The 20,790-nt window shown below is 36.7% G+C and overlaps 1 protein-coding gene across 2 annotated transcripts in view; it reads left to right on the forward strand.

The window, feature by feature from the left end:
- The first annotated feature begins 191 nt into the window (after positions 1 to 191).
- Positions 192 to 20,790, forward strand: part of LOC144642767 (AP-5 complex subunit beta-1-like) — a 30,854-nt gene continuing 10,255 nt past the window's right edge. The window contains exons 1-27 of one of the 2 annotated variants that reach the window (XM_078501828.1): positions 192 to 438; positions 1,451 to 1,516; positions 2,499 to 2,527; positions 3,700 to 3,778; positions 4,829 to 4,863; positions 5,470 to 5,548; positions 5,946 to 5,990; positions 6,591 to 6,650; positions 7,572 to 7,646; positions 7,971 to 8,048; positions 9,644 to 9,705; positions 9,897 to 9,951; positions 10,729 to 10,782; positions 11,652 to 11,786; positions 12,338 to 12,376; positions 12,592 to 12,666; positions 13,464 to 13,519; positions 13,726 to 13,813; positions 14,526 to 14,613; positions 15,146 to 15,211; positions 15,400 to 15,553; positions 17,105 to 17,194; positions 18,400 to 18,535; positions 19,167 to 19,302; positions 20,416 to 20,463; positions 20,579 to 20,637; positions 20,760 to 20,790. The exon at positions 20,760 to 20,790 is cut by the window's right edge and continues 27 nt beyond it. In XM_078501828.1, the coding sequence (XP_078357954.1) occupies positions 322 to 438; positions 1,451 to 1,516; positions 2,499 to 2,527; positions 3,700 to 3,778; positions 4,829 to 4,863; positions 5,470 to 5,548; positions 5,946 to 5,990; positions 6,591 to 6,650; positions 7,572 to 7,646; positions 7,971 to 8,048; positions 9,644 to 9,705; positions 9,897 to 9,951; positions 10,729 to 10,782; positions 11,652 to 11,786; positions 12,338 to 12,376; positions 12,592 to 12,666; positions 13,464 to 13,519; positions 13,726 to 13,813; positions 14,526 to 14,613; positions 15,146 to 15,211; positions 15,400 to 15,553; positions 17,105 to 17,194; positions 18,400 to 18,535; positions 19,167 to 19,302; positions 20,416 to 20,463; positions 20,579 to 20,637; positions 20,760 to 20,790 (2,035 nt within the window). In that variant the 5' untranslated portion in view covers positions 192 to 321. Of the gene's footprint in view, positions 439 to 1,450; positions 1,517 to 2,016; positions 2,125 to 2,155; positions 2,528 to 3,699; positions 3,779 to 4,828; positions 4,864 to 5,469; positions 5,549 to 5,945; positions 5,991 to 6,590; positions 6,651 to 7,571; positions 7,647 to 7,970; positions 8,049 to 9,643; positions 9,706 to 9,896; positions 9,952 to 10,728; positions 10,783 to 11,651; positions 11,787 to 12,337; positions 12,377 to 12,591; positions 12,667 to 13,463; positions 13,520 to 13,725; positions 13,814 to 14,525; positions 14,614 to 15,145; positions 15,212 to 15,399; positions 15,554 to 17,104; positions 17,195 to 18,399; positions 18,536 to 19,166; positions 19,303 to 20,415; positions 20,464 to 20,578; positions 20,638 to 20,759 lie in introns of those variants that run through there. The other variant, XM_078501829.1, reaches the window with a different exon arrangement.

The raw sequence follows: 20,790 nt of genomic DNA on the forward strand, positions 1-20,790 counted from the left end.
TATTAAAAAGAGTAATTTAAAAATTTTACGATAATTCTAAGCTAACAAGAAATGTACAGACATAATTTGGCAGACATAATACAGAAATAATACAGAAATAATCTGGCGATTATTTTTGTACATTTACCTCCCCCTCCCTAATATAATTTTTTTCTTCCTATGAACCAGTCTCTTTGCGGTTTTATCAAGCAACAAAATGGCGGCCGTCATGTTTGTAAACGTTCAGAAAATTTATCATGTTATTACAAGAAATAAACTGCATCAAGCTATTCCAAGAGAGGCATTTCAGTAAGAGGAGAAATTAAGGAAATCTTGCTAAAGATGAGTTCTATCGTGGAGCACTGGACTCAAAACCTTGAGGAATTCCATCGCTCTCCAGAAGCTTTTCTGGCGGCAAGAAACATCTCTGGACACAGTTTCGTTTTAGACATCCTTGAGGTAAGCGAACGGCATCTTGTTCTATTTTGAGGCTGTATGTATTGACTGCTAAACTGAAACTTATAAAAATCGTTGCTCGGAGTGCATTCTTAAGCTGATACTGGGACGTGTTTTGTCGGGGGCATTTTATCTTGGGGGCGTTTTGACCGGTTGACACTTTGGGACGTTCCATTTTTTATCCGCCCCCCCCCCCCCCCCCTTAAGGATGACAGGAATCCGAACCCTCAATTTTTTGTTGGTGCCCTTCGAAAAATGAAATCCGAAGGGTTGATTGTTTGTCGGCCAACAGCCAACGAACCATGAAAAATGAAAACAAACAAGAAAAATCTTGGGGATACCTAGTGATGGTGTTTTCAACAAAACAAAATGGTGTCAACAAGAAGTTTCAGTTTTAACCTGGGGTGAAATTCTTCATGTAATCACAACAAAATAACAACATTCGAGCTCTGAGCCCAGTTGTTCAAAGGGTGGATAACGCCATCCATCAGATAGCGTAGTAATAATGCAGTGGATAGCGAAGTAGGTTTTGTACAACAGTTATCCACTGGATAGTGATTTATCCAGTGGATAGCTTTATTCACCCTTTCACAACGTGCCTTCAGCCCAATGCCAAAATTTTCCACATAATCTGCCCCTTAATTTGCCTTGCTATATCAAGCTGCCTTGATCACACATCAAATCTTAATGTCTCACTGTTGAAGTCAGAAGACTAGTGCAAGTATGATGGCATCTCTATTGAATCCTGGGCTGCATATCTTCAATAATGCAATGATAAATGGAAAAATAAATTTCCTCAACTGAAATCCTGACTTTCCACTGATGAAGGGCTAAGCCCGAAACGTCTGGAACTTTTAACTATTTTAAAGGCACTTTCAACTCATTTAGTGAGAACTTTACTATATTTTTGTACTTCAATAATGCACCCTGCTTTTTGGGTATCCTGCAGTACAATATATCAGATAATTATGTTATGATCAGTACATGTAAGTTGTAACTTTTTATCTTTGTCTAGGTTCTTTGTCGTGAAAACCTTCCTGAGAACTTGAAGCTTCAGTTGTTATTCTCACTTCAAGAAAAGGTTTGTGTTTATTCGTTAGTTTGAAAGAAGTGCAGTCCTCTATAGAGCAGTTTTCAATCGAGTGTCCTAAAACCAAAACCAAAGTAATTACTCTGGCCAATCACAAGGGACAGAGACAATCTAGTGAACCAATCAAAACTCGAAGCAAATACATGTAGCTGGCACAAAGCACGGGTAAACGTGCGCAAGCGAGTCACGATTGGTTTCAGTTTTATTTCTGATTGGCTGAGAAAGTGGTGCGAGATTTTTAAGCCAATCACTAAGCGTAGTAATGCAAAACCAAAGCAAATGCAATTTACTTTCGACACTCAAGTGAAAACCGCTCTATACAGAAGCATACAGGTACATGTACACATGTGTATGTTCATGTTAGCACAATTCATTTGAACATGCAAACTTATTAATATTCAAAAGCTCATTATTATGGTAATTATTAAGATATTAAGTTTTAGCATTTTAAATGCATGTAGATGAACTACTTTTGGTCTCTCAGCTGTGTCTGTGCACCTCAGTCTGTTTTTGTCTTTAGTAATGTTAAAAATTTGCACTTGACTCCAAGTAATGATCAGCAGTGAATTTCTCCTGTAAGTACAGTTAATAAGTATCAAGTGAACAAGCATGTATAGCCAAGTACCACAGATATGTGATGAGAATAAAAAAAATCATCAACAGCTGGGGACTCACTCCACTTCAGTCTTCCCTTGTAAAAATACACCACAGGTACTTGCTACAGTCAACTCTCACCTTGCAGACACCCCGCTATTAAGGTTTGACTGGAAATGACTCCTGCTATTATGGATTCTCACTATAACGGACACTAAATGACACCCCAAGTAGTCCACTATAACAAGAGTTAATTTAATTAATTAGGAAGATGTACAATGTAGGTTTTCAACAAACATTGGCAAGGGTTGAGCGTGTGTTATTCTTTTTTTCTCTTCTATTATAGATTAGATTGAATTATTATTTTTTTTGTTTACAGGCCTCAATTCTTCTTCTTGATTCAACAAGGTAATGATAAAATTTTGAAATTGACATGACTTAACAAAAACATGTTGCCACCCCCTCCCCCCCAAAAAAAAAAATTAAAAAAAAAGGATCTTCAAATACCTAAGTGCAACAGATCATTTAACATAATGAAGGTTATTATTTATACAGTATTTTATATTTATTGATATAATTATGTTGAAGAGTTTACAAAGATCTTTGCAAAGATACATCTGGTAGCAAAGGGCTTTGCAAACATCTTGTATCCTTCCTCAATGCAACGACTTGATGAGCATTTTTTTCCTGGACCTTAAAATGGATTCTTTGCAGGGAATTTTATTTGTCTTTAAAGACCTTAAGTTTGCAGGATCATTGAAAGATTTTAAATGTAAGATTCTGCAGCATGAACCATGAAGATCGTTGGGAATTATAGAGAATATTATTAAACTTCCTTGCAAAGAAGATCTGTAAAAATCTTTAAAATTATTAAAATTATTTATTTATTTTCACCAAAAACCCATAAGGGTTGAAACGTGTAACACGCGCGCACAGCGTTTGAATATTCATTTTGCTAAGTACCATATTTGGAAATACGAGAATGCTTTATACTCGTAATGACACACGTAACATAATTTTTGGTTTTGCGGTAATATAAGTTGCTTGAATTTCGACCTTAACCCCGTAAATTTCTTACAGAAACTAAAGAAATACATTAAGTGTATCAAAGCAAAGTTCTCCAGACTACTTCAAGAAGATGAAACAGGAGAATTTAACCAAATTTAACTTTATTCAACCAAGCTTAAATGAAATAAGAGACACTGTGAATCCTGGCCATAGTAATTTGTCATGACTGAGGATGATTCTAAACTAGGACCTCAACCAAGCTTGTTCAAAAACAAGATTACGCCATAAGGCGCGAGCTGTGAATTTAATCCAAATATAGTAATTTTGATTGGTTATTAAATGTTTCTCGTGATTTTCCAAATATGGTACTTAAGTGTAAACGGATGTGCAAATGCTCTGTACAATGCGAATCATAGGGAGATACATGTTTCAACCCTTATGGGTTTCTGTTTTCACTCAGGGTTATTATGCTCAGCTCCCAAGACAATAAAAGTTTCTTGAATTTTTAATTTGTTAATTGAATCTTTCTTGTCTTATTGATTGACATGTACAATGTATGTATCAAATTTCAGTGCGGAATGTGCTGTTGGTTCACTGAAGGAAATGTTCATTCATCCATATAAGAACATGCTTGAACTTTACTTGGGTCAGGTATGTAGAGCAGGACCTTGTCACATGTATGACCGTCTTTATGATCTGTCTGATATTAAACGATAAAAAAAATTGTACATTACATTATGCAAAATAATGATATTAAGAACTTATTAATTGATGTTTACTAAAAAGGTAGTTGTAAATGGCGGTTACTGAGGCTTCAAGCCAACCACAGAACTACCTACTGTAAAAGCATGATTATTGTATTTCAAAGGGCTCAATGGTAAATACTTTCAACTGTCACTTGAGGCAGGAAAAACGTTTTGAAATCCACTTACCCAGTGGGCCAGTACTATTTTTTTTTTTTTTTTACATTTTTATTGCAATTACAAAACAGATTATTTACAAACACACTACTAACACTACATTACTTATAACAACAGACGAATTACCACTAACTAACACTAATTACAAGCAATATTTTACAGTCGGCTAGACTTAATTGTTTTAAAACCTAATTGAATTTAACCTACTAGCACCTTGAACTTTTACTTTGACTAATTAATTATGTGTAAATTTCCTACTACTTAATTAGTACTATTTTCACTTGCCCTGGCCCCACTTAAATATTTCTGATCTTGCAGACTCTCAGACTCACAAGACTATTAGAAGCTAATTTCACTGGCCCACCAAATAACCAACTTCAATTTTAACTTGCCCAAGAGCAAAATTGTCTTGCCATGGGCAATCAGACTTGGTATTTTTTTCCTGCGCTGAAAGTATTCAATACACTCCTACTCTTGAGATGTCAGTTTTACAGCGTATTAAAAATTAAAATTAAAAAAAATTCTCACAATGTAATGTGAAACAATATAACAATCATAAATTTTATCTCAGATCTACTGAAAATACATGTTCTGGTTTGAAAAATAAAAATCAAACCGGCTTGAAAAATTTCAAACAAAATATAAACTTATTATAAGCCACCGCACATACACATGTAGCTGTAAAACATTATTTATTATTAATAATAATTGTAATAATTAATTTTAATGTAAAATGTAAAACTGTAAAACACTGTCCTCCAACACTCAATTCTCTTTGCAGACTTCAAATATCTTCCTTCATACAAGTTCTCCAAGGTAATTAATTATAACTAAATGGAAATGCTACTGATTGAAGTTTTGAGGTCGATTCAGCACCACTCATTAATTAATTCCATTGATTTTTTGGTACATTGTCTATCAGCTAACCAGCTGGGTGTTAATGTTGTGGTTTAAATTTATCTTTGGTTTAAAATGATTGTTTAAAGATGATTTCCAGTCCGTACTGCGCAGACTCAGGGTTTGTTTTCATTTTTGTTTTGAATCGTTGAAACGTTACACTTCGGTGATAGTGTACATGAAGAAAAAGGTAAGTTTTGTCCCGGAATTTTTATTTTTGCTAGTAAACATTCTTCTGTTTGTGAGACTCACAAACATTGCAGACGGAGATTGCACAGTACGGACTGGAAATCATCTTTAAAACCAGTTTGATTTTTATTTTTCATTGTCTCAAATCATTATCATAGTCTGAAACAAAGGGAAATAAAAATCAAACAAAAACATTCAAAAACCATTTTAAGATAAATTTTAAACCGTGTACAATCATTAACTTAAATGTTTTTTATTTTGCAAATCTTTAAAATTATTAATTATTCTTATAAGCATTTAATATTTAATTTTTGAATAATTATCAATGATTTTTAGATTAGAACCAGTGATCGGTTCAAGAAAGGATATGATTGCTCATTCCTCTGTACATTCATCACAAATCTACCTTAGTCAGGTATGTGAAATCACTAAGTACTGAATATTCAACAACTCATGTGATGGGTGTTAGCTGGTCTGCTATATTGTACAGAATGCTTACAAGTAATGAAAGTTTTTGTTCCCTCAGCCAACCTGCAATTTCGTAATGCGTTCTCATCTCACCAATGATTTACATGTACATGTAGCATGCCATGGTTTACTCTGGTTAGCCATACCATGGTAAAGGTTAAAATTTGTGAGAGTTTACATTTGTAGGCCGTTGTTGTTTTTGTTTTCATGTTCATAAAATTAATTTCAATAACTAAGAAAAAAAAACGAAGTTAAAAAAATTGAGATTGTATGCATCACTTACAATTGTCCATTCTTATTATGTGATATGTTGTATGTTGTACTGTACTGTTCGTGTTTTGTAGATTTTGGTCACTGGAACTGTCATCCTGATTTCTAAGGAAATGGTGGTAAGTACATACATGTTCAATCACAAAAAAGGAATCTACATGAGGTAATTAACTTCTGACTATTTGTTTTCCTTTCTAAAGTACACATTTCCTATGATACATTTTTTAATGGTTCACAAGAGTAGGTAGATAACTGTAGGTGGCCATTCTCGTCCACAGAGTCAATGATCCTTGAAGTTTTGGTCTATGCCGCCCAGGGATCAAGACCTCTGGCCTGTTCCGATCGGTGACCATGCGCCTGCAGAGTACTCAATTCTATATTTTCAGCCAATAAGACTTGTCTGATTTGACAATGAGTTCATGAATCGTGGACTTCTGATGTTCGAGCCAGCCAGAGGTCTTGATCCTTGGTGTAGACCAGAAGGATTGTGGGCTTTGGGGGGTGAAAATGTAGATGACAGCTATAAAATGGTCGAGATAATTAAAAAAAAAAAAACACGTCTATTGAATAAGTCAATGAATAAAGACAATATTGGTACACTATTGTACGTGTCATTGTGGGTTCTGAAGTAAAAGATGCAAATAATTGTCTTTTTGCTAGTAAGAATAATTAATGTTATTGACAGTAACAAATTTTATTGCTATTTAAATTTTTCACAGGAAATAAGTCAAGACGTGTTTGTGGATTTTGTTGGGGTACTGACAGATGTCATAGAAATGGTAAGTCGGTCTGATGATGTTCATTGTGTATGACTTGGCTGGAGGGTGATTAATATTATAAATATTTTATTATAATTATCACTAATGGCAAGTTGTCCTTCAGGGTAATCTGTCTGAGTTCTTTGATTTGATGTTACTCGGTCATAGTTTTAAAGTAAATGCATTGTGCCATGGTACATCCTCGGAGACCCAGGGGCAGTTAGTGGGATGAAACGAAGGAATAAACCGGGCAGAAATCGTAGCGAAGAAAGTTTTCAAATACAGCACGAACTTGAAAACTTTTGTCGCTACGATTTCTGCCCGGTTTATTCCTTCGTTTCGCCCCACTAACTGCCCCTGGGTCTTTGAGGATGGCCATGGTATTAAGTAGGTGAACTACACTCATTCAACTCTACTCTTGACTAGAGATACATTTAACAGGGTAGATTGATCTTGGTATAATATAAGGGCTGTTGTCAAAACATCCAGCTCTAGACACTAATTTTAGTTTATTCAGTATTCTTCACCTGGGGGAATCTTCATCACAACCTCGAACCATTGTTCCTCACAGTACAGCCCTCACTGACAGTCAATCATGATAGTAATAGGTTAATATTGTAACCCCCCCCCCCCCCCCCCCCCGCGCCCTCCAAAATAGATGATCTTGGACCTGACCTTGGCAAAAGCAAAAAGAATTGTGACCCAGGATCCATTATATTACATATTAATGATTTGACAGTTTTCAGGCTGTCTTTCAATAGATTGATTGTCAAAGTGCCCTGGTTACATTGTAAATGAAGTTGACATGTATGTAGACTACATGAAGCATAAACATGCAATCATCATGTACAGGATTTTAATAACCTGTCCTGTAGGAGAATTAATTTCCAAAGATTCATCTAACATTTTTTTCATGTCATGATTTTTTTTTTCAATTCACAGGTCAATAATCCTTACAACTTACTTGTAAGGAGAACTGCATGTGAATGTCTTTGGGAAATGGAGCTGTCATATCCGGTATTCAGCAAACTTTTTTTGGGATTTCTGTGACATATTTAATAAACCCCTACAATGTTAGCTAGCTGACCCAACAAAATACATGTTATTATAGAAAATGTCTTATGATTTGGTGCATGGGGGCAGTGGGAATTTGGCCTGGGATTGGAATTCCCAGTGGAGACCCTGCCTTAAAAAAAAAAAAAAATGTGTCTGGAACCCCAGTGCTTTGGGTGTGGATTATCTGAGAGGAAAAAAATTATCGAGAATTCAAATTATTTTCTATGGCCAAATACACTATGGTCATGGGCATCATTTTTATCTAAAAATATCTTGTTTTCCAAGGGCGTTCTCCATGCAAAGCTGGACCATCTGTATGCCATATGTGCTGCTGAGAACAGTCCAATCTTCCAGAGCTACATGGTTAGTACTTTGTTGTAGTTTAATAGAAATATATATGACTGTATAAAATTCAGGATTTCAAGGGAATTCCATACTCAAGAAAATATAAACTTGTTTACCGTGTACAAACGGTTATCTTTCCCTGGGTTCTTATGCTGGATGTCACTGAGCCTTCATTCTCAACCCCAGGCCAGGCCATTGCTTTCTTGCCTGTAAAGACATTTTGTGCTAAAGAAAAAATACCCTGGGTAGAAATCCTGCAAAGTCATGAAATGTTAAATGTTTTTACTGCTATCAGTGATGACATTAAGCTTCTGTCACTTAAACAATTTAAGAAAAAATATAAATTAAGCATTATTACAAGCTACTTACTGAACCTTTCATATTTATAACTCTAGATTTAACTCTGCTAGTTAACCTGTCCGTATACTTCATTTTCCATCTTTTTTTTCATTAACTTTTTCTTTAAGCCCACTTAGTTTTGTTTTTGTGTGTTTGTGTGTTGTATAGTTTGCTATGTAAATGTTAAGTATACCTGACCTTTTTATTGTAATAAAAACTAAGTATGGCTGCCCAATCTTGTTAGCCAATCGTGGTTATTCTGGGCAGCCATGCACTTTACTTTATTTCTTTTATTATTGTATTGTTAATTTAATTGAATGTAAAGGGTGCAAATAAAGTTGTTGTTGTTGTTGTTGTTGTTGTTGTTATTGTTGTTACTAGTTAAACTAACTTAAGGTGGCTTAATACAGTTTTGAGAGGGCAAATCAGTCCAACCTTAAACTCTCTTGTACAATCTCCAAAAAAGTTTTGTCTTTCTCTTATCACTGTTTGTTACATCCTAAAACCATCTAATGCGATATTTTGAAAATAAAAATGCTAATAAACAGCTTAAATGAACGGCCGAGTGCTTATGAGGGGACTGGCACTAGTATTTTAAACGGCATTTTTCTCAAAATCTACCCGTACAACCCTACCTCAAAATTTCAGAAATAAGAAATTGGCTTTGATTTATCATTCATGCAAAATAATATAAAAATCTGTAAGACAGATTTTTCGCAAAATAGGAAAATATGATATTTTGCCGATTTTTTAAATAGCTCAAAATCTGTCTTACAGATTTTTTCAAAATTTTGGCCGTGGACATGGTTTACCCCTTACATTTAATTGTGAAAGTTTCATAATAGGTTGTACGGTAGGTTTTCGAGAAAATCTGGATCAAAATCTGGCTTTTACGACCTCCGTAGCGAATCAAATTGCGCGTGCGAGCGCGCGCTAATATGACGCCATGCATAGCGAGCGATAATGAAAGACAGAATTAGAACTTCTATGTCGGTTGTTTATCCACACTTTTTGTCGTTTTGTTTTCCGTCCCAGGTTTCAAGACCGAGAGAAAGTATTTTGAAGTTTTCTTTTGTATACAAATTTGGTAAAGTGCGGTAAAACAGATGGAACTCTTTTCTGTTTCTGTTTAGAGTTGCTAGCGCCATTTTAGGCCGCGCGAGCAATAATGACGTCAAGTAGAAAATCTTTGCGCGCGCCTTTGAGGCACGTAAAAACTGTATTCAGCCACCTTAACATTTGGTTAACCATGTACTAAGTTATTCTTGTTTCAGGTGTTGTTTGTTACTGTCCTGCGTCATGCCATAGAACTTTTACTGCAAGAGTCTGCTAATAAGTGAGTGATTTAAACCTAGTACATGTTATTGTGGTAATTTACAATTGCATTGCTTTAGCAGCAGCAGAAACAAACAGCAAAGCATGGATTGAATTAGATCACATCATTAGGATTTTAGAATACATGTCATGTATAATTATATATTATTAGTAACACTATTAAAATGTGTACTGAACATTTTTCTCTCTCAGGTTGGATGATGGTTGTTTGAATAATTTACTCACAAGTCGCACAGAACCACTGAAGGTAACATGTTTATGTTTCCATGTTATTATTTTGTGAGATACTATTAGTAATCACAACCCTCCAAGTTTATTTTTTTCCTTAGTGGCCATTTGGCCACCGACTGCTCAGGTTTGGTCGCCAGTGAAAAATTTTAGTCGCTAAATTAAGCTCACGCTTTTAATCCTTCTTCTCAATTTTAGACGCCAGGCTGGCGACTTTGGTTCCAATTTAGTCGCCAGCTCCAAAATTTTAGTCGCCATGGCGACTAAAATGGTCTTAACTTGGAGGGTTGAATCAACCCTCCAAGTTAAGACCCATTAATTTTTAGTTGCCATGGCAACTCAAAGTTTGGAGCTGGTGACTAAATTGAAACCTGGCGACCAAAAATGAAAAGAAGGATTGAAAGCATGAGCTTAATTTTAGTGACTAAAATTTTTCACTGGTGACCAAACTTGCATGTAAGCAGTGGCTGGTCAAATGGCCATTAAAGGAAAAAATAATATTGCCGGTTACTAATAAAAAGGACATGAAATGCACTTGGTTGTAATTAAATTATATAAATTTCTTATCACAAATTAACTCCTTGTAGACAAGTGCATGAATAGAATTATATATTGACAAAATTTATATTTACTCTAAGAGATCGAAGTTCAACTCAGTCTATTTTTTTATTAATTTAAGCGTAAGGTATTATTTAAAGTTATCTTATTAAATTAATAATTTTTCTCCTCAGAAAGCTTAAATACTAGACAAAAATGTTAATTTTGCTGACAAATTGCATGGTTGTCTTTCTCTCAGCCATTGTATCTACCCAAAGAAGTCTCAAAAGCATTTTTACCAGTGACCATTCAGGTGAGGTTACATACATTGTTACACAAGTTTATATTTGATCAGTTAAGTTAACAACAAAGGAACAATTTCATAGAAGTCATATACATTATGGTTAGTTCATGGCCCAAGAAAAGTTCTGCTTGAGTCTTCATTCTACGTAATTGACCAAACTTAGGGCCTGTTTATATGGACGAGAGTTGTCCCTGGTAGGAGGGTTACCCTCCATACCGAGCCACCCCGGGCGAGAGAGCTTTTCATATGTTTCTTTATAAATAGCTGCGAACCGTTTATATGAGAAATTGCAAAGTTGGCTCGAGGGGCAGGGTGACCCTGGGTGGAGGGTCACTCGCTTTGAAGGGGGGATGACCCTGGGGAGCGAGCCAACTTTTTCCCATATAAACAGTTTGGCTATTTTTGCCTCGCCTACCAGGGGCAAGTTGACACATACGGAGCATGCACAAACGCTAAAATCAGCATAATCAAATTTGCAGATAAATTGAAATCGAAGTTGGTGGTAAATTAGTCCAAAAAACGGTCTTGATTTTAGAAAAAACCAGCCATAATAAATGTTTCAAAACAACATCTCGCCAGTCTTCTGAACCGAGAGGGCCAAGTTTTGGCTCGGTCAACAGGGACAACTTTCTCATCTAAACGCACAGCAAAAGATGGCTCGGGGGAGAGGGTAACCCTCCTACCAGGGACATCTCTCCTCCATATAAACAGGCCCTTAGTAATAATGTCAATCGAATAACAAAGGAAACTCAGATTGATAAAGAAATAGTGTGATGGTTACATCGCATGACAGTCTTTCACTTCTTGTATGACATGTGCTGTACTGTGGTGTATGTTTGTGTAGTGAGAAAAAGTAATGTGGGATGTATTTTCTACAGGCCAAAGCTTTTAGCTCCAGGTCCTTAACTTTACCAGGAAATGTGGATACCAGAGAATTGAAAAGAGCAATTTCATTTTTGATGGACAACATTGGTTTCCTCAACACTATTGGCCTTTTTCATGTCATGTTTCAAGTATGCTTTTATTTTAATACAGTTATTTATTATTCCACTATAAGTTACGTAATTTGACAATACAAGGTTTAGGAGAACTACGCAGAATATGACACATCATTATCAATGGTGGTTTTTATCAGTGCTACAAAAACTGTTTGTTTGCATGAAAAAAATCTGAAAACTATAAGATTGAAGAGTACGCAGAAGTAAATATCTTGTTCAAGTTATGTATAGCTCTGTAGTGCTTTTTTCAACTGTACATGTATTTCGAAAATAATTTTGAGAAAATTAGTATGTAGTGTAAAATAAGTCCCTTATTAATGGTTTTACAGATAATACTAGCAGACATGTTACTCATTTCTCATATTTTCGGGCATGGAAACTTAAGATACTACAAAACTCGTAACTAAAAATTGTGTGTGAGGTGTACAATTATTATTCAATAAAACCGTCTTATAAGGTGTGTATTTTCTTAGTGAACTTACTGTCATTGTTACAGAATGTTATATTTATTACTTGCACTGTTAAAGGTTGTTTACTTTCCAATTAATGGCTTGTTTACCTTTCAGCTCATGCAATGTGTGAAGCTTGCTGAACTTGCCCCAAATGTAAGTTTACCATGATCATGGTTATACAAATATTGATTGCTTAATATTTATAATTATACATACACTACCTGTAGTTTATTAAGAAGCTTCTTTTTTATCACTCTCCCCACTGCAAGATGCACGACCTACACTGTACAAGTATAACACAACCATAAGGACATGTTGCTACAGGCTGTGATGTTGGATAATGTTTTTTTTTCTGTTTTATTTCCCAGACCTTCAAATCACAGTTCATTACCTGGGTTTCCACAACTGATCTGTCTGTGTTTCATGTTTTGCTACTTTTAAAGGTAGGTACTATGGCCAGTAAAAACACACCCTTCATTTAATACCTTCATTTAATTACTGGTTTCCCATGAGAATAGGTAGACTCTGACTAACGAGATGGATCATATAAATGCAGGCCTTATACAGTTCATGGAAAACGGGAAAAGTATGTATTTCAAATTTCACCTCTGGACGTCCTGGGAAGTCAAGGAATGTTGTATCTGTGGGTTCATAACAGAATAAGACTGTAGTCTAAATTCACAGTGCTGTGAATTTAGACTACAGTCATGAAACTTTTTGGCACAAGATATTGATTAAATATACTGTATTCTTCTTGACTACATATTAGTCATGTTCAAGGGGATTAGGCTTGTAACGCATTTTAGGGCCCCAAGGTCAGTAATTTCACTTTGTTTCATGAATGTGATCATGAATTCAAAAGTCTTTCTTGAAAAAGTCATGGACTTTTTGCTGGTAACCAGAAGTGTATGAGCCCTGTATTGGGGCTGTGAACAAACGCACGTTACTCTTTACATCTACAGGCCTACAACGTAGTTGCAGCTCTCTTAGTGCTTAGTCTTCTTCGCAGCTGTTGTTTGACCTCGTCATGCATCGCTCCCTTCCCTAACAAAGCGTTACGTGACCACCCAGGATCGTTCCAACCGCCCTCCATGAACGTAGTTTAAATTGTATTTCACCGCATCTAACGGCACAGTCTGATGATCGCTTCGTGCGTGAAACTCTGAGTAACTGTCCGTGAAGTTTCTATCTTTAATTATTGTATTATTGCATCTCACTTTATATGTACTTTTTTCTACAGCTTAAGTTTTTAGACGATTTGTTTCTGGAAGGGGACGAACTGCTTCTTCTTCAAAGGTAACTTAATTTTCAAATGTCATTTAGAGACTAGCTCAAACAGACAGCATCACAAGTTAAATAGTTACGACAACTGAATTTGCCACGTGGATTTGCAAATTACTTACAGCAAAATAATTTGCAGATAAAATTATGTCAAAAGAGTGAAAAGAAATACTATAGGTTAATTGAGCAAGTTGATACGTGTGCATTTATTTATCTTGCAGAATGTTGTTAGTGTCAAGTCAACCTACTTTACCACAAGGACAGCGCTTGTTGTGTTTTGAATGGCTTATGTACTTTCCTATTGATGAGGTATAATTAGAGGGAAAAGTTATGAATATTTAGCATTTCAACCCTATCGTTTCACTTGACTTACATTTTACTATTCTGTAATGAATCAGTGTCAAGCTAAGGACTCTGGACCCTTATGTTATAGGCACTCCCTGAAACTCAAACACACATTTTCCCACATATTTGCTTGGAGATTTGTTTGGTTCACTGGATAATTGTCTACGTGCATGATTTGTAATTGGCCAGAGTGATTACTTTAGGTTTGCTTTTATAACACTCAATTGAAAATTGCTCCTGTTTTAAAAATGCACCCTAACTAAATGAGCTGTCTTCAATTTGCACAAAATCAAATCATCGCAGCATAATGATCTTTTATTATTGAACAAACGGGTCACACTCTGCCCTTTTATGGTCAAAACGTCATTGTTTTCGGTCGTCCGTACAAAACAGTTATCCTACGATATACGTAGCTTGCCACGATTCGTTCGAAGTCTTACAAAGCACTGCATTTAACCACATTAGCTTCAGCTGTAAAATATTTTTCGTAGACAATATGCTGAATAATATAACAATTATCCTGCTAAGTCTTGTGGAATCTCGTCTGATTTTAGCCAACTTGGCCAACGGCATCATCGGCTAAGTATCGGGCGTTATTTCGCGAGATTTCGTAGGAAAATGGTTAAAAATCGGGACTTGTCACCAATAAAATAATAATTGTGTAATAATTGTACAGGACACCCCTGAGTTACAACCAAGTGTCCCTCACTGCTTGGATTACTCACAGTTCAACTTCTTTTACCCTTCTGTGTTTGATTCTTTGGGTAAGTCAGCTAGTTAAGTTTATTACTATTCTGAGTAGTTTTTGCGTACACAAGTTTATTTATTTTATGCTCTAATATTTTTATTTTGTCTGGCAAAAGAAACTTGTTGTTGTTTTTGCTGTTACATCTGCATACGCATCTGCATCACATCTTGAATGCGGTCAGATTGTCAATAAAGTGAATGTAGAATTATTTAAACAGAACGTCATGGTTAGTGCACATAGTTAGTGTTTACATTGTTTGACCCGTTTGCCTGTATTGTGCGTCTTCTGTCCGTCCATCTGGCCGGCCGTTTGTTTGTTTATTCGCTCGTCCGCCCTTGCGTTCGTCCCCTCGTTCGTTCTTTCGTTCGTTCGTCCCCTCGTTCGTTCGTTCGTTCGTTCGTTCGTTCGTCCCCTCGTTTGTTTGTTCGTTCGTTTGTACGCTCGTTTGTACGCTCGTTTGTTCGCTCGTTCGTTCGTTCATGACATTTATGGCTCTGTACTGTTTTTACGATGTTTGAAATGCTGATGAACGTTTGTTTAATTTTCAGATATCACAGTTTATAAACTTAAAGTCTTGTGTCTATGCTTGGACCATGAAACTCTAAACTTGCCAGGTAACATTTCATTAAAGATTCAACTTTACTCCGTCATAATTATGTAAGTACCTAGAGTAGTTTTGTCTCAAAATGCTGGCACAAACCATGCCATGCACCTCATTAAAAAGCCAATTCCCCTAACTTGTACTTTTTGTAATGAAAATTTATCGGTGGATACTATTACTAACTATACATTGTTCTGCTAGGTTCTATGGGTGTTCCCTTGATGCAATGTCTCGCTCCACTCCTTAAACGAGTCCAACAGGGCATCGGAGGGAAGACTGTAGTGGCTCTGTTTAGAAGTATCTTTTGGTATTACAAACATCATTGGGACTCAGAACTCGAAAGAGAAATTTATAAGTAAGTAATGCTCTTTGTATTGATTTGACAATGCGACCTTGTCAATAAGAAAATCGTTGTGCAGCAAAATTGATGCTAGGCTAGCAATGGAGAGGGCTTAATGAAACAAGTAAAAGTGGTGTTTATTGAAGGTTTTTATGGCAGTTTTAAAAAAACCATGCATGTGCGCTTGATCAACAATTCATTGATGCCCCAGGCGTGCTGCAAGAGTCACACAACTCGGGGGGGGGGGGGGGGTGAAACCCTGGTATTAGATTATTTTAATGTGAACTCTGTGCAGCCTGAACTCTGTGGATAATACAGTGTGTTTATTTTTTTCCAAGAGGGCACGGTAACGAATCCTGCAATCTGATTGGTTATTAGCACGGGCAAGATTCTCCTATATCTGCCCACGGGCCACGGTAACGCTTTCGTGAGTTTCATTTCGCGGCGAGACGAACGAACCCATGACAGTTTTGCTCTCCAAAATGATTTAAATCGATGTAGTTGCTCACCAACCGTTGTAAATTTGAAAGGGAAAATTAGCAGTGGAATTAAAGGCCTTGAAGTTCTCCAAAAGGCGAGCATTTATTCTCTTTAGTGACAAAATGAAGTTATAGTTTTATGGCCGTGGTTTGCCGATCGTTGTTTGTGCATTCGCACTGATTTTCACGCCATTGCGGTTAACTGCAAGTCGCCGGTTTACAGACTCGATTTATCCTTTCAAACACCTTGCTTCTCTGCTACTTTTCTCCAAAACCGAATACTGCTTATCGCCATTCAAGAAAATGAGATGCTTTATTAAAAAACAGTCAAATTAATTCTCGCAATATTGTGCCGTCACTGTGCAGGCGACCAAACTACACATTTCAGCTTCATTCAGTTTCACTTTCGCAAACTTTTTGTCAAAGCAGAATACTGTGGGAATCAACACAGAGGATTTTGACTCGTTAAATACAAATGTAAATAGCTAAGTGCTTTCCAGTCCAAAAAGTAAGTTTAATTAACTGAAGAACTCACAAGCCGAAATGGAGTTAAAAGTGTTTCGCAACTCGCTGATTGCTCTGTTCTACATTGTGCTTTTCTATTATTTCAGATGCTTTTTTTCTTTTCTTTTTTTCAGATGAAATTTTCCTTGAGTACTGTTCATTTTAGTGAATTTATTTTGTTTGGCAGTAAGCTCTTATAGCAAACAGATCATTATTTACTCTTGCCGTAGCTCATTTATGGCGATCGACTCAACATTGGATGCGCGCGTATATAAATACAAGTTTACACATTTGGCAAGAAAGTCTTTGTAGGTTTTTTAGGTGTTTTTTAATCAAACACATTAAAGTAGGAAAAAAATAAATAAGTTATTTACCGGCTTAGGGTCGGTCCGTATAGTGAAAAACTGTGACCTCGGCCTTGAAAATGCTGCCCTCGGCCTGCGGCCTCGGGCAGCATTTTCAAGACCTCGGTCACAGTTTTTCACTATACGGACCTCCCAGCCGGCAAATAACATATATATAATAGGATTGGATGAACGTCTTAAATAATATCTTAATAAGCGTGAACCTTTTTTTTTCACAGGCTCGTGTTATCAATAGTGACGGATCACCCTCAGTTCATACCGCACACGGTGGACTTGCTGAACTCTGTGACTGTCATTACACCTGATAGGTGAGCATCTAATAACAGCTGAGCGATGATACTTTTTTTGCAACATGCAAAGCAGTGTTGTCGAGTGGAAAATAGTGCAAGTTGCAGAACTCTGAAGGGATGTCACATGTTCGCCTTTTTTGTTTGCAACTTGCGACGCGCATCTTCAAATCTTTTTGCGGGCGAAGGGCATGCTCCGACTGGCTCGTTTTAAAAATAAACTGCGTTGCCAGTTACGATTGACAGGTCACAGCAAAAAAGTAAGTGTTTGAAATGACCCAAAGTCGGGAAGAAAGATCCTAGCCGTTACATTGAAGTTAAGGACATTAAAGGTGACCCTTTATATAGAAGTGGTCGTTTAGTTATAGTAAAGTGACTGAAAAAAGGGAGGGGCCATCACCACCAAGTGATGAAACTCAGGTTTTCTGAATGCAACATATTGACCTTGTGCTGGATTATTCTGTCTTACTTGGGTGGTGAGTTCCTTATGGAACTCATGATATCTGTGAGCGGCATATTGACCTCGTGCTGGGTTATTCTGTCTTACTTCATTCGATCACTGAATTTGTTTTGCACAAGTACCTTCGGGAGCTGCCTCTTTTTTTGCTGAATTAATGCGGGCGAAAGGCGGACTTTGCCTTTTGGCTTCGATAATACAAACTAGTCTTCATCCAATTCTCTTTCTTTTAGATATTGTCGAAATACAATAAGATGAATTTCCATTGCCTTCTTCGTATGTTCACTGATTTTTCGGGCCTAGTAAACAAATCAAACTGCTCTTCTACATCTCTGGAAAACGATCTGCCATTTTTCTTGGAAGTGGACACGTGGACTACGCATAAGCAGAATATTGCAGCAAAATTACTGTCTGACGCTAATGTGCATGAGCAGATCATTATTTGTAGGCAGTTATTTGCAGCGCGCGTGGTGGGCTCTCGGCCAATGAAAAAGAAGGCAAAAATGTATCGAATGATAATTATATTTAAAAATAAAATATTGTTGTATCTGACCTTTAAAATGTTAAAATTAAGTTTTCGGAAATCTTTCTGTTACCTTCCTCAGAATAAATTTATTTTGACGAAGTACAATCATATTTTTTTTTTTGATTTTTATTATGACCACTGACCACCCAAACAGCATAATTACATTCATTTTTTTGTTTCTGCATGTTTTTTGCTAACTGCAATTGTTGTTGTTGTTGTTTTTTTTTGGTTTTCTTATTGCAGTACATTTCCCAGTGATCTACTGCGATCTCTCAGTGAACACGTGGTGTCCCAGCCTGTGGAGTCTATTCTACCAAACCTGACACATCACCTCAAACTATTGTCTCTTGCCATGAGAGGCTCTGACATACCACCCACAGTAAGTGTATCATGCTGTTTTTAACGGAAGAAAAATTTTGTTTAATTACCCTTGGCATCGTCCCTCGTGGGAGCTTAAATCTGCAGTGTGCATAACAGCCTTTTCATTGATGGGAACCTTAACTGTAGTTTCCCGGGGTTGAATAACTCTCCTTATTAGAAACCATGGAATATTGCAATTCCTGAGTTTTGGTTGGTTCACAGTGCATGCTATATTCATGAGCTCTTCTCACAAATATAGTAGGTGTGTGCATCAGTGAGAACAAACGGGGAGCTCAAATACTGCAATTCTTTCCACTCGCGCTTGTTGGATATGTGACAGTTATTGCCTACTCGGTGCTACGCATCTCGTTGCTTATCTACCCTCTCATATTCAACGCTCATGGAATAAGAGGTAGTGACAAAGATGAAAAGGAGGAAAGCTTATTCAAGACTTGGATAAATTAAGATCGACTATCGAAGACAAACCTGAAAAAAATAATCGCAAATTATTTCTGCCGATACATTTTCAGCTTGGGGTGTTGGTTTTTATTGGCATGTTTGGTTGTGTGTTTTTTTTTTTTTGCTTTTTTTTTTTCAAGAAAGTCGTCTTCGTCCATGTTTGAAATTAAGTAGTCCTGTATTTGTTTCAGCCTACAATCCGCTTCTTGGTTCAAATCCTTGAAAAATCAGAGATCACTCGTAATGGTAACTGGACTGTTGGGAACTGTGTACTAGCTGTGTGCTACAGTGTTTTGTTGCATCATCATTCAAGCGCTACAGTCACAGGTAATGATGTTTACACACAATTTTTGACAAACCTTCGTGTGTAGATTTGATATTACGCAGACGTTGTTTCGGTTTGTTCCCTGTTAAGATTGCATGACAAGCTTAATGAATGTAACAAACGATAAACGATCTCTAAAAACAATCATTTTGATATAGTGTACTAATAGTACTTTTCGCGCGCGCTTATTGGCTAAATCGGTGGTGATTAGCAAAGTGTTTACCTCCGAGCAGCCGAAGAGAAACAAAATGGACGCACACACATTGGTCGAGAGCTATGGTCCATTAGCAGGGTTCTATCTAGGATTTTTCGTTTGGGGGAGAAGTTGCGAGTGGCCGAAGGCCACGAGCTTCTAGGGGAGTCCGGATATAAATGGATATGTGCTGAGATGCAATCTGGTGTATTTTGAGACACAAACTTGATATATTTTCACCGTAATTTTATATTGTTTTTTGGTCATCACATGATTAGGTTTTGACAATGTTAGCTCGGCTGAGACGAAGAGTTCCTATTGCGCTATTTATACACTACAAAGAAGTGACTAAAAGAGATAAACAGCGGCAATGTTTCAGTTCTTAACTTATCTTCGTAGCGATGGAAAATTTCTAGATAGCAATGTAACTGCATGTACACTGACCTGAATGATATATTGATTTATCTATGTACTGTATAAATTATCACAATTTTTTTTTTTTTTTGGGGGGGGGGGAAGCTGGGCTGTTTGGGGGGGAAGCTTCTACCCCCTGAACACCTCTAGATAGAACCCTGATTAGCATGCTGTCATGTGGGGTATAGAGCGAAGAAAGATCGGGAAGCGAAGTGAACCGATTTTTTTTTCTGAAATCTCTCGTCTCCCCACTAAATAGTCTGTTCGCAGCTTATGGTCGACGGGAGTATAGACAACGAAAATGACATGGCGCGCACAACCTAAGAAATTGTTGCGACTTTTCCAAACAACAGAGAGAGGCAAGCTGTGAGTTGTTAGTTGGAACATCTGGGACGAAATTTTCGACAAATGCGTGGACGCTCTATTCCAGTGACAAATAGTACATGTCTAGTGTTTTTGGAGGAAATTACAATGTTCAACATTTAATCCTTCTTCTTTTTGTTTACAGAACTTGGAAATTTGTTACTTTTTATCTGTGCAACTTATAGGGACATTGGTATCCTTTTCATTTGATAATGTAGTGTTTGTGATTGTTGACGTTGGGCTTAAAGGAAACATAATGTTCTTAGAGCAGTGTTATTATTTGCTATCATTCTTAATATTACTACCAGACATTAGAGACCGTGCCAAGTTTTATTATTGCCTTCTGACTAATGTATCCAGTAAAAAGGTACGAGCCAACTAAACATTCTGTTACTTAGCAGAAACACACTGCGTTGTGAGAATTTTTTTTTTGTCCAAGTGAATTTTTGCTCTTCTTTGACCTTATTTTTATTTTTTATTTTTGAGCAGTGTTCCAAGATACTGGCGTCAGAAACAGCCA

The sequence above is a fragment of the Oculina patagonica genome, chromosome 2 (genome assembly GCF_052425735.1).
Source record: "Oculina patagonica isolate OP01 chromosome 2, crgOcupat, whole genome shotgun sequence".
In the NCBI taxonomy this organism is placed as follows: domain Eukaryota; kingdom Metazoa; phylum Cnidaria; class Anthozoa; order Scleractinia; family Oculinidae; genus Oculina; species Oculina patagonica.